Below are 12,635 nucleotides of genomic sequence, written 5' to 3' on the forward strand. Positions count from 1 at the left end.
TGAACAGAAATACACATCTCTGAGCTTCCAACTCCCTGGGGCAGGGAAGAGCAATGATAGCAAACACAATGGCTGGGCAAGTCCAGTACAGGGACCACTCCTCACACGTGGCTACTTAATCCACTCAAATTACAGCCCACTTCCTCAGTCACATTAGCCATATCACAAGGGTTCAGTAGCTCTAAGCTGAACCTCTGTGTCCATGGTTCCAAATGCATGGATTCAGCTAACTGTAGATAGGAAACACAAGGGCATTTCAACAAGTTCATGGAAAATGAAATAAAAAGTGAAGTTTATTTTGGTGCAAAAATGTTTCGAAATCCACACATAGAAGGTTTTGAACAAAGATTTTAGGAAGTTTGGGCATGAGCTGTGAGAGTGCCTGGGAGAAGAGCACTGGGGCACAGGACCGGCAGGAAGAGGCAGGGATGTGCCAACCTTGTGGGATTCATGTAACCTGATTCGGGGGGGCGGGGTGGAGAGAGCAGTAGGAGAGAGGTGGCGGGGCAGATCCAGCGACGTTCTTCTACAAAGCCTGTGAGGGTGCCATGACCCATGTGCATGGCTGTGCTTGCTGCGCTGTGGGACTCCAAGGGATGTGAGCTGTCCACACTGTGGTTGTCCACAGGCAGCACCCTGGAGCCCACAGGCTGCGTGGAAGGGGCCACTGTCCTGGCAGAATGGGCTGAGCCTGGAGCCCTGGAGTCAGAGTTGGGGTGGCCAAGGGGCCAGTGTTCTCCCCATTCCCAGTCTCCCTGCTGGAAGAGACTAAGGCCGAGAGACTGCTAAGGCCCCCTCAGAGCCTGCATTCACTGCAGTTGGGGAAGGGTCACCAGCGGGAGGGGAGGGGATGGACCGGAAGCTGAGGACACAGCCCGTGAGGCCCCAGGAACAGCCAGACGTCAGGGCACAGACAAGAAGTCCGGTGCTTGATGTGGCAGAGGCAGGTGGCTTCTCTGACGATGCTTCCCATCACCCCTGCCCTGTCTCCACTCTTTCCTGCTAGCGAATGGTCAAGAACCTGGAGAAGGAGGTGGCACTGCTGAAGCAAGAGCTGGCCATCCACGACAGCCTGGTGAGATGCTCGCGGCAGAGGGAGGGTGGAGGGTCTGGGGCCAGGGCACTGGGACAGGCTGGGTAGGCTGGGAGGGGGCAGCAGCAGGGGGCCGTGAGGGCAGAGGTGGGAGAGAGTCCCCTGGTGGCCCACCTGGGCTGATGGTCAGAGTTCCAGGACCTCAAGACAGAGGCAGCACTGCCCCCCCCACATACACACCCAGCATCACCCTGCAGTCTGCTGAGACAGGACCAGTGGGCTTCCTCTTCAGCTGGCCCCATGTCCAGTGGCTTCCTCCTCTTGCCTACTGTCCCCTCTGACCCAGGCCCTTTCTTGCACAATGAGGACAGTGAAGGACAGAGCCTCGTAGGCCTGTGCCAGCCTCCTCACTGCGGCTCCCAGAAGGGCCCCTGCTGATCCATATGTTCTTCATCCTCCTTCAAGGCCAACCGCACCCTCGTGACCTACGACCCCATGGATGAAATCCAGATTGCCGAGATCAACTCCCAGGTGCGGAGGTACCTGGAAGGGACGCTGGACGAGATTGATGTAAGGAACCCTCTGCAGGACTGCTGTGTTCAGCTGGCTTGGGCTTCCCTGTCCTGGGCACACTTCCTGTATGTACATACAGTGTCTGTGGGGGGCGGGGTAACACTGGACCCCTGGGGATCGGGTTCCTTTAGCCCACCATGGCCTCAGCTTCCCTGGTTAGGGTTACAAGGTCATGGGGCTGCACAGAGTGGCCAGTGGCCTTGAACACATGCAATACAGGAGTGGACCCAGTGGGGGTACAAACATGGGCCCTGGAGCCAGGCTGCCTGAATTCAGTTCCTCCCCAGCTGCCTGCTCGCAGAGTGACCTGGGCAGTGTGCCCACCTCAGCTGTGCACAGGGAGAGACAGCGAGCAGGGGTTACTGAGCTGCTGCCCTCCAGGGGCTTGACTGTGTCCCGATGAAGCCACATAAGCACGGTGGGGTGCTGGTTGTCTAGCGGGCAGTTCTCGGGAGTGGGCCAAGGAGGGAGAGACACCCCTTGTTCTTGCAGTGCAGGCCACGTGGGCTGCCACTGTGAGCAGCCGCAGAGGTGGGCCTGGGATTCCTGGAGGAATCAAGGCTGAGGTCCAGGGCTTAGGACCTTAGGGCCGTTGACGCTCCAGCCACAGACATGTGTGTGTCCGGGTCCACTCAGACGTCTTCAAAAGTGGGCTCTGTGTGAAGACGGCCGGCTGGAGGTCCGGGAAGCAGGGGAGAGCCAAGGAGCTGGATTTTATTTAAAACTCTTTTCTTGGGATGTGTTTTCAAGAATTAGAGCCGTTTCCCTTGTGTGAGATCTTCCCTGTCACAGTGCAGAAAACACCGAGTCGTAAAGCTGTTAAAGAACCCGTGGACTGCCCTCTGCTGAGAGGCCGGCCCCAGATGCCCCCTTCCTGAGATGGCGCCCCAGGGGTCAGCAGGGGGCCTGGTTTCTCCCCCCGGTGCCCGGGGTCTCACCGCCACCCTGCTCCCTCCCCAGATCATCAACCTGAGGCAGATCCAGGAGGTCTTCAACCAGTTCCGGGTGGTCCTGAGGTGAGGGCCCTGAACCCCCACACACACCCCCACCCCACCATGCTGCCATTCTCCTTGCTGGTGGTCACCCTTGCATGCCAGAGCACCCCTGTCTCAGAGAGAAAGCAGAGCCCTCAGGGCATACCCGGCCCCTGGTGGGGTTCACTGAGTTCCTAAATTGGACAGAAGGTGTTTATGGAGCTCCAGCCCTGAGCATGCATCATGAGTGATCCTTGCCCCCTTGGTCTCGGGGCAACTGTGGTTTGTGTGGGTGCAGAGCTCATGCTGGGTGAGGTCACAGAGGGGGTCATGTGACTCTGAGGGGCCTGTGGGAGATAACACCACGCAGGGAGCACATGGTTCCAAGTCAGGCTTACAATCCCTGTTGAATGTCATCTTGGAGCAGGCGCACCTGGCACGAAACAGTGACCCCTGCAGGTTTGGGGCCTGGGCAGTGGGTTGTGTGAGTTGGGGTGGGTGAACTCCTTCCTTGGTTTCCCCTAGTCTGGTTCATGAGAAGGGTGCGGCTCCATCACAAACAGCCTCAGGCAAACAACTTCTAACCCCCAGGACACAGTTCTTGACTCAGTGGTTCAGTTTGGCCCCTGCTATGAGCCATCCTCTGTCTCTCTCTCTCTCTCTCTCCCAAGTCAACAGGAACAGGAAGTAGAGGCCGCCCTGCGCAGGAAGTTCACCCTCACAGACAAGAACGACTTTTCAGCCATTTCTGCCGTCCAGAAGGTGGGTGGGCTCAGTCGCTTCTTGCTCCTCCCAGACCTGCAGAGGGAGCAGTGTCTCGAATTCAAAAAGAGCAAGGATTATGCAGAGAAAGGTGACAGCCAGAAGGGCACAGCTGAATTGAAAATGCCTTTCACAAAGTAGAGATGTAGCTAATAATCAATAAGGCCAATTCCTCAAGTTAGGTTGGCACCAAGCCTTAATTAACATTCTCAGGGTGCGGAAGGGGCCGCCAGGACTGATGAGGGAGTTGATGTGGAAGGTGGACATTTGGCAGGGTGGATCTGGGACAGCTCTGCTGGGGACAGTCTGAAGCAGCAACCAGCTGGTGTATAGGGCGAGCATGCCCACTTGAAGCCTTGGGCCACTTGTCCCCCGAGGGACCCAAGCCCTTAACCCATGACCCTCCGGCTGGCCTCCCCAGGCAGGCCTCGTGGATGTTGATGGCAGCCAAGCAAGTGAGCCTGATGAACAAGCCTTTGGAATTGGTGTTGCCCCTTCCTCTAGCAAACCTGGGAAGAAATCCAAGGGCAAGAAGACATTCAAAGTGCCACCCAGGTGAGAGACCTTGCCACTCTGCCTGCTTGGCGCCGGACTCTCCTTTGTGAGTGAGAAGGAAGTCAGGAACCGCACCCCACCTGCCCGCCCTTGTGTCTTAGCTACCGAGTCATCACAACAGACATCACTGCTGCCAGCCTGAGCCCAGGCCAGGGCCGCGTTAGAACCAGCCATGGCACAGGGTCGCCTCTTGTCCACACAGCCTGAGGCTTAGAGAGGGGGAAGCCGTCCCCTAAAGTCACACCACAAATGAGCAGTAGTGAGTGCAGCTTTCACACGCTGTAGGGACTGTACCTGTTCCTCCCATGTGTCCTGCTGTGACTGCTCAGGCCTCCTTGTTCTGATTAAAGGAAGTGTGTGCGGCTCATGGTCACAGTCCTTGACCTAGGTAGATGAGCAAGATGGAGGAGCTGAGTGGGGTGGGTTCCCGTGTAGTGATGCCTGAGAAAAGTCACCCACAACCACTGCCCATGACTGAGCCCTGGGACCTCGCTGCCTCCTCCCAGATCCGCAGCAAAAAAGAAAGGAGCCAGCAGCCCTGTGAGTGGCAGAGACCTGGATTTGCCTTCCTCCTCCAAGACCCAGCTGGTCACAGGAGATGTCAAAGACTTGCTTTTGCAAGACCACGAGACCTCCAGCACAGAGCGCCTCCCCTCAGACTCCCCCAAGGAGGAATCACGCCCACCCAGGTAACCACCCAACATCAGATCCTACACCGATCACCTGGAAGCAGAGTGAGTCTCAGCATGTCAAGAGTGGCTGTGAGTGGGAGAGAAATAAAATGAGGGTGGCTGACACTGTGGCTCACTTGGTTAATTCTCCACTTGCAGCACCAGCATCCCATATGGGCGCCAGGTTCTAGTCCCGGTTGCTCCTCCTCCAGTCCAGCTCTCTGCTGTTGCCCAGGAGGGCAGTGGAGGATGGCCCAAGTGCTTGGGCCTCTGCACCCGCATGGGAGACCAGGAGGAAGCACCTGGCTCCTGGCTTTGGATCGGCGTAGCTCCAGCCATGGTGGCCATTTGAGGGGTGAACCAATGGAAGGAAGACCTTTCTCTCTGTCTCTCTCTCACACTAACTCTATCTGTCAAATAAAAAAAGAAAGAAAGAAAATAGGGGGTGATGGGCAGTGACGAGGAGCACAGTTTGACAGGCAAAAACAGGAGGACACATACACATGCTAATCACTGTCACTTCAGCAGCCACCTAAGACTCACCATTAAACGGGGGATCATTCTAGAACCTCCAGACGTCAGTTATTTAAATAAGGAAGTATCTGTCTTTGGCGTAAGTGACGTGTTTGTGAAGGCACGAGAGCGCTCGAGGTCTGCAAGAGTGTGACTCTCCCCTCCTCCCACCACTCAGTCCCCCCCCCCCCAGGAGGCAGTGAGTGGACAAGACTTATGCGAAACAGCAGTCGTTGAATCATTATTTTAAAAAGCAGGAAATGGGTTTTTTTTTTAAATTTGTTTTGTTGTGTTTTGTTTTGAAAACACCTGCAAGGCCAACCTAAGAGCAAGGGCACTAAGTGAACTACTTCTCTGCCCTGGGTTCGTGCAAAGATACGTGTGCAGAATTCCCCGCACCGCAGCCCACAGATAGTTGCAGACATGCAGAGGGCGTGAACGGCTGGCGCAGTGAGCACGCCTGCCCTGAGCACCCTCTCTGTTCGATATGTCCTTTGTTACTGTTCCTGCTGCATCCTGTGTCTATCCCGCCGCCTTCTTGCTGTGGTGCATTTCAGTGTAAGTTGCAGCATCAGTCCACTTCCCCCTCGCCAACGCTTCGCCCAATGGCTCATTAACTGGCATTCTCAGAGTTTTTACTAGCATGAGAGAATGCCTCTGTGGGAAAAAATAAGACAGAAAACCTTACATTTATGTGCGTGTGTGATGTACGTGTGTGTGTGTGTATATATATATATATATATATATATATACACACACATGTATTTAGTTATTTACTTGAAAGAGTTACAGAGAGCAGATGTGGGGAGAGAGAGAGGGAGAGAGAAAGATTTTTGATCTGCCTGTTCACTCCCCAAACGGTCGCAACAGCTGAGGCTGGGCCAGGACAAAGCGAGGAGCCCAGAGCTTCTTCCAGGTCTCCCACATGGGTGCAGGGACCCAAGCACTTGGGCCATCTTCTTCTGCTTTCCCAAGCCATTAGCAGGGAGCTGGATCAGAATTGAAGCAGCCAGGTCTCGAACCAGCACCCTTATGGGATGCCGGCATTGCAGGCAGACTTAACTGGCTATACTACAACACTGGCCCCATAAAACCTTATATACTGCTCGGTCTCAAGCATTTAAAAAATACATCAGGGGGCCGGCGCCACGGCTCAATAGGCTAATCTTCCGCCTGCGGTGCCGGCACACCAAGTTCTAGTCCCATTCAGGGAGCCGGATTCTGTTCCAGTTGCTCCTCTTCCAGTCCAGCTCTCTGCTATGGCCCGGGAAGGCAGTGGAGGATGGCCCAAGTCCTTGGGCCCTGCACCTGCATGGGAGACCAGGAGAAGCACCTGGCTCCTGGCTTCGGATCAGCGCGGTGCCGCCGGCCGCAGCACACCGGCCACAGTGGCCATTGGAGGGTGAATCAACGGCAAAAGGAAGACCTTTCTCTCTGTCTCTCTCTCTCTCTCACTGTCCACTCTACTGTCAAAAAAAAAAAAATCAGGGGCCGGCACTGTGGCGCAGCAGGTTAGGGTCCTGGCCTGAAGTGCCAGCATCCCATATGAGTGCCGGTTCTAGTCTCTCTCTCTGTCTCTACCTCTCTCTGTATCTCTGTCTTTCAAATAAATAAAATTTTTTTTTAATTTTTAAAAATTAAAAATACATCAAGACATTCTAGAAGGAGCTGCACCAAAGTTGGGTGCTGTTAGGGAGTGAGTGATTTTTGTCTTACTTCCTTCTTCTCATCCCTGCTTCCTTTCTTTTTTTAAGATTTATTTTATTTATTTGAAAGAGTTAGAGAGAGGTAGAGCCAGAGAGAGAGAAAGGTCTTCCATCTGCTGGTTCACTCCCCAAATGACCACAACAACCAGAGCTGAGCTGATCAAAGAAGCCAGGAGCCAGGAGCTTCTTCTGGGTGTCCTACGCAGGTGCAAGGCCATCTTCTATTGCCTTCCCAGGCCATAGCAAAGAGATAGATCAGAAGTGGAGCAGCCAGGACTTGAACCAGCGATCATGTGGGATGCTGGCCCTGCAGGCTGGGCCTTTAACCCACCATGCCACAGTGCCAGCCCCTCATCCTTGCTTTCATCATTTCCTGCCCTGGGCACATGCCCTTGTGTACCAAGTAACACAGGGATGAAGGAATGAGCCCTACGCAGCTCAGCTCCTGATGGGGGTATATGGTGGTGAGGGGAAGAAAGATGGAGGGTCTGGCCGCTCCAGTTCTCTCTCCCCCTTGGCCTCCCCCTGTGTCTCCAGACCCAGCACCCCACCTTCCAAGGCCGTGGCCTTTGAGGAGTTTAAGAAAGAGCAAGGGAGTGTGATCAACCGCATCTTCAAAGAAAACAAATCGATCCTGAACGAGCGGAGCAGGAGAGCCAGCGAGATCACACAGCGCATCAATGCCATCAAGCGGGAGATTGACGAGACCAAGGAGGCCCTCGATTTCCAGAAGTCGCTAGGGGAGAAGCAAGGTAAATGGGCGTGAAGACGGCCGGAAGCTGTGGGGTCTCGGGTCTTTGGGCTCCACGTGGGGCAGCCTTGGGCCCCAGAGCACTGAGATGGCAAGGGTCTGCAGGGGGCCTAGGATGTGGCCTTCTCCCCTGGTGTCCTTTCATGGGGCCCAAGAGTCTCACACTGTCAGTCAGCCCCTGCCTTGTCTCAGACCTGTGCTGCTGTCCATGGAGAACCAGGGCCTTGGCCCTGCAGTGGTGTCCCCAGGAGACAGGTAGCTGGTGACCCATACAAGCTCCCTGAGTCCTGCTGTGGTCTCCTCACTGCCCAGGGTCATCATATTGGGGTGGCGGGGTGCCAGGAGGGACCGTGGGAAATGAGCATGTGGATACCAGAAGGCCAAGGGACTCACTGTCGATCAGACCATGTCCCAAGCCAAGCCCCTGACACCTATGCAGGCCTGGCAGGCTCATCTCCCAGGTCAGATGGGTAGAGGGGCCCTGAACTTGAAGAGCTGGGGCCCCTGTGGGAAAAGGATGCTCATCTGGTTACCCTGGCCTGCTGCCCTATGTCGGTGGCACACACTGCCCACACCTGCCCTGTGGGCCAGTCATCGTCAGGCTCTGTGTGCAGAGGACTCGTCTGGGAGGGCTGCTCAGCTGTAGACGCAAGGCCCCTGGCAGTGGTTCTGTTCAGGAGATAGGAGTAGGGCCCAGGGCTGGCACTTCAGTGAGCAGCCATCCCAACCCAGAGGCAGGAGAGTCAGAGCCCACTCTGTTCCTCCTGTCCCTGGTGCCATCTCATTGTCTTCTCCCTGATGGGACCCCTGCAGACTGCCAGGCTGCCCCCATGAACACCTGCCCTGTTGCCGGCCAGAGGAGGCGGAGTCCCATGGTCTATTCCTGCAGGCAGGATGGCTCATTTCACTCACAGGGCGATTTCCTCTTTACTTCTCAGAGGACAACTTTAGTTCAGATTCTTGGGACCCTCCTGCTCATACATGACAGTCTGTGGCCTTCTGCTCACACATGACAGCCTATGACATTCTGCTCACACATGACAGTCTGTGGCCTTCTGCTCACATGTGATACTGTGACATGTGGCTGTGACACTCCCTTCCAAGACACAGCCATCCAAGGTCCTGGGAAATGAGAGAGGGCAGTGATGTGGCTCCAGACATCACCCACTGTGACCCAGAACCTGCGGGGTCGGGGGTGGACATGGTGACCCACAAGCTCGTCTTTGTCCCCCCTGCCCACACCTTCTTTGAACGTATGGTCCTTCATTACATATTCTTTTTATATTTCATGTATTTGTTTGAGAGCAAGAGTTACAGACAGAGGGAAAGACCTTCCATTGGTTCACTCCCCAAATGGCCACCAATGGCCAGAGCCAAAGTCAGGAGCCAGGAGCTTCTAACAGGTCTCCCACGTGGGTACAGGGGCCCAAGCACCTAGGCCATCCTCCACAGCTTTCCCAGACCATAGCAGAGAGCTGAATCAGAAGAGGAGCAGCCAGGACATGAACCAGTGCCCATATGGGATGCTCGTGCCACAGGAGAAGGCTTAGCCTACTTTGCCACAGTGCTGGCCCCTCTTTATTACATATTTAAAGTCAAATACACTCACTGGATGCTGACAAATCACTTACTCCTAAATATACCTGAAAATGGACGTTTTCAAAGGATGAGATGAAGAAGAAATAAACAATGGCTTTCAACATTTAAAATTTTATGTGTCTCCCCCAAAACTCCATTTTTGCTCTTTCTCCCTCAAAGTAGTGCTTTTCCATTGCTTATTATAATACCAAGTAAAATGTCTTTATTTTGAGGGAATAGATCAAGTCAATTCATTTGTTTTCAAATACCTGCCAGATACCTTATGATTGACAGCAACTTGTCAACCCAGAAAGGTCAGCATACTTAGAACATTTTGTAAAGAAAAATGCAAAAACCATTTGTAGGTTCAGCCTTTTTCTTTTTCTCTTGCATGTCCTCAGCGAGCCCTTGGATGGTAGCAAAGGAGCCACAGCTGCTGCCCTGTGCTCTGGGAGGGGTCTGTGCTCACTCCACGTTGAAGCTGAGGGACCTGGTGAGGGGGACCCTGGAGCCCCCACCCCAGAGCCAGAGCCAATAATGGAGCCAGTGACATTTAACACATCTTAGGTTTCCCTGTGAGCATCAGTGGAAGCGCCGGTGCTTCCCACCAGCACCTGGGGACTGCCTCGTGTGCCTGCTCACTCCTCAGGCCACAGGCAGAACGTGCTGGCCCCGCACCTGGGGAGGGGCTGACGTGACACCTTTTATAAGCTTTCAGGTGCTGTGGACACCGTACAGCCAGGTGAATGTCTCAGAGACCGCATTGTTCTGTTGTAACCCAACGGCTCTTACCCGACTGAGACCCTAAGAGGTCTCTGATGGCCACCTGACCCGACACAGACGTCCACTTGTCTCTAGCAAGGAAGGAACTGGGGACACTGAAATCAGCAGAGACCATTTGAATGGTGGACTTGCATCCACTGTTATTACGAAGGAGCCTTGCCCAAGGGCCTGCAGGGCCAGCCGGGGATGGCAGCTCGTGTAGATAATTGACAAGAGAAACCGGGGTGCTGGCTAAATACCTTTGGCTGATGAGACTGAAGATCAAAATAAGCATGGCTTATGGGACCTCTTTACACTCTCCTCCGCCCACCCCTCCTGTTTGTCCCAAAGTGCCAGTGTGGCCCCGCTGCCCTGAGCTGCCCCTCGCTGCCCTGGTGCCCTGGCTGGCCTGCGCCTTGCCCAGCTCCTTGCCACACCACAGCCTGCCTCCAGCTGCCTGTCCTCCTGACTGCCCTGCACTGGGCCTTCTTTCTGGAGAACTTTCCTTCTCCGACCCCTGGGGGACGCCACTTGCTCTCCTGACCCCTCCGTCTCCCCGCAGGCGAGTACGAGGCCAAAGGCTTGTTGGTGGTGGACGAGGAGGAGTTCCAGCTGATCCTGAAGCTCAAAGACCTCAAGAAGCAGTACCGCGGCGAGTACAAGGACCTGCTTGACCTGCGGGCTGAGATCCAGTACTGCCGGCGCCTGGTGGACCAGTGTCGCCACCGCCTACTCATGGGTGCGCCCGCTGGGGAGGGCGAGGCACAGCCCCTGTGTTCTGGAATCGCCCTCAGAACTTCTCTGTGGCAGAGGCTGGGGCTGGGCAAGGGCTCCAGATGCATGGTTTGCAGAACTGTGAGTGCCAGGGTCAGGGCCAGGGTGAGAAGTAAGCAGGGTTACCAGACAGATGGGCATACTCCACCTTCACCTGCGTCCTCACGGCGCTGTCTCCCTGGCTCCTTGCAGAATTTGACATCTGGTACAATGAGTCCTTTGTCATCCCTGAAGACGTGCAGATGGCGCTGAAGCCGGGCGGCAGCATCCGGCCGGGCATGGTGCCCTCCAGCAGGATCGCGTCTCTGGTGAGCGCCATGGGCAGTGGTATTGCCCCCAGTCCTCTGTTGTATCCAGGACCAGAGCCTCATGTGGGGTGCTCCCAGCATCTCCCACAGCTGCCCAGACAGGTCAAGGGAGGGGGACACAGAGAAGAGCCACACATGTGGCAGCTCCAGGATCTCCATGAGAATGCTGAGAGACAAGGGCCTGGAGAGTGTGAGATGTCCCAGCAAGGGACTGCCCTGTTGGCCACCATGGGTCCTGCCAGGGTGGTTCCTGACTCGGTGCTGCGTGGGTCCTCTCCCAGGGAGAAGATGACCTGGACAAGTTCAGCCAGCTGCAGCAGACGGTGCTGCCCGAGGGCCCCGATTCCGTCTCCTTCTACAACGCCAAAGTCAAGACAGAACAGAAGGTAACTCAGGAGTGTGGAGCCTTGAGGCCTCATCAGCAAGGACACCCAGGGTCATGCTCCTTGCTTTGGAGCCAAAGCCAGCCCAGGCAGATCCACAGTCACCCGCTGTGACTGGAGGGGTCTCAGACCATGGTCAAGCCTAGCATGGCTGATGAGTGACCCATGTGTGGGTCACAGCCCAAGATTTAGGGAGCCCCAGAGTCCTCTGCCTGTAAAGGGGTGGGGGACTCTTTAACAGGACCACCCTTCACAGGTGGCCAGGGACGGAGGACCACAGGCAGCTAAGGCAGAGCTGGCACTGTCCTCCCTGCGCAGGCTGGGCTGGAGCAAAGGATCTGCACTCTGCCAAGACCCAGCCTGCAGTCAGAAGGCATCCCCGGACCCAAGGGCTGTTCTTAGACAGCAGAAGGCAGATGAATACGGGATAACCACTTACTCAGTGAGCTCATTCTTTCAAAAATATGTTTGTAATTATGTATTTAACATTTTTGGATAGGTGATGCAAGTAGGCTGACTTAAATGTTAAGCCTGACATGAGGTTGATGTTTAGCCTAGTGGTTAAGATGCTGGGTAAGATGCTCTTGTCCCATATATGAGTGCGTAGATTCAGCACCTGGCTCTGGCTCCTGGCTCCAGTCATTTTTCTGTTACTTGTAGCGATTTTTTTTAATGAAATCAAGTGTCTTAGTCCATTCAGGCTGCCATAACAAAATATCTTACACTGAATAATTTACAAATTTATTGTTCACAGTTCTGCAGGTGGAAATGACACCTCTGGCTGTGTCCTTATCTGGAAGAAGGGTAAATGACCCTTAGTAAAAGGCCACAAACCCCATCCCTTGAGGGATCTGCCCTCTCAACCTAATCACCATCACTATGGGGGTTAGATTTCAATGTGTGAATTTTGGCGAGATCCTAATATTCAAACCTTAGCAGGAATTCATCAGACTTTTCTTTCTTAGCTTCTAGGTTCTTTGTGATGCTATAAAACCCTTTTCCCAACTGAGTGTGTTGTTTACATTCAGCTGATGTCTTGACAAGTGTGTATTTCAGTCATGAGCTCATATTTGGTTGAACTTAAGCTCTAAGAGTCCTGAGCGCATAAGTTAAATTGCTTACCTCCTGAAAGGGTTAGCACTTGCTTTTTACAAGTAGCCCTGGGACATTACCAACCCAGGACCAAGAGTTTTAGCTAGTGTGGAGCTTCAGGCTCATTCCCCTGCTTGTGAAGAATCTAGGATTCAACTCCGTATTCCAGGTTTTAGCCTTTGCATGCTCACTGCCCACTC

The 12,635-nt window shown here is 54.4% G+C and overlaps 1 protein-coding gene across 1 annotated transcript in view; it reads left to right on the forward strand.

Moving 5' to 3' along the window:
• The window catches only part of LOC133766793 (kinesin-like protein KIF9), a 43,593-nt gene that overhangs the window by 29,419 nt on the left and 1,539 nt on the right, over window positions 1-12,635 (forward strand). Inside the window, exons 11-20 of the mRNA XM_062200532.1 lie at window positions 1,007-1,075; window positions 1,499-1,603; window positions 2,567-2,622; window positions 3,252-3,342; window positions 3,764-3,897; window positions 4,404-4,586; window positions 7,325-7,539; window positions 10,441-10,617; window positions 10,845-10,960; window positions 11,242-11,346. Coding sequence (XP_062056516.1) covers window positions 1,007-1,075; window positions 1,499-1,603; window positions 2,567-2,622; window positions 3,252-3,342; window positions 3,764-3,897; window positions 4,404-4,586; window positions 7,325-7,539; window positions 10,441-10,617; window positions 10,845-10,960; window positions 11,242-11,346 — 1,251 coding nt within the window. The remainder of the gene's footprint in view (window positions 1-1,006; window positions 1,076-1,498; window positions 1,604-2,566; window positions 2,623-3,251; window positions 3,343-3,763; window positions 3,898-4,403; window positions 4,587-7,324; window positions 7,540-10,440; window positions 10,618-10,844; window positions 10,961-11,241; window positions 11,347-12,635) is intronic.

Source organism: Lepus europaeus, chromosome 9 (genome assembly GCF_033115175.1).
Source record: "Lepus europaeus isolate LE1 chromosome 9, mLepTim1.pri, whole genome shotgun sequence".
In the NCBI taxonomy this organism is placed as follows: Eukaryota; Metazoa; Chordata; class Mammalia; order Lagomorpha; family Leporidae; genus Lepus; species Lepus europaeus.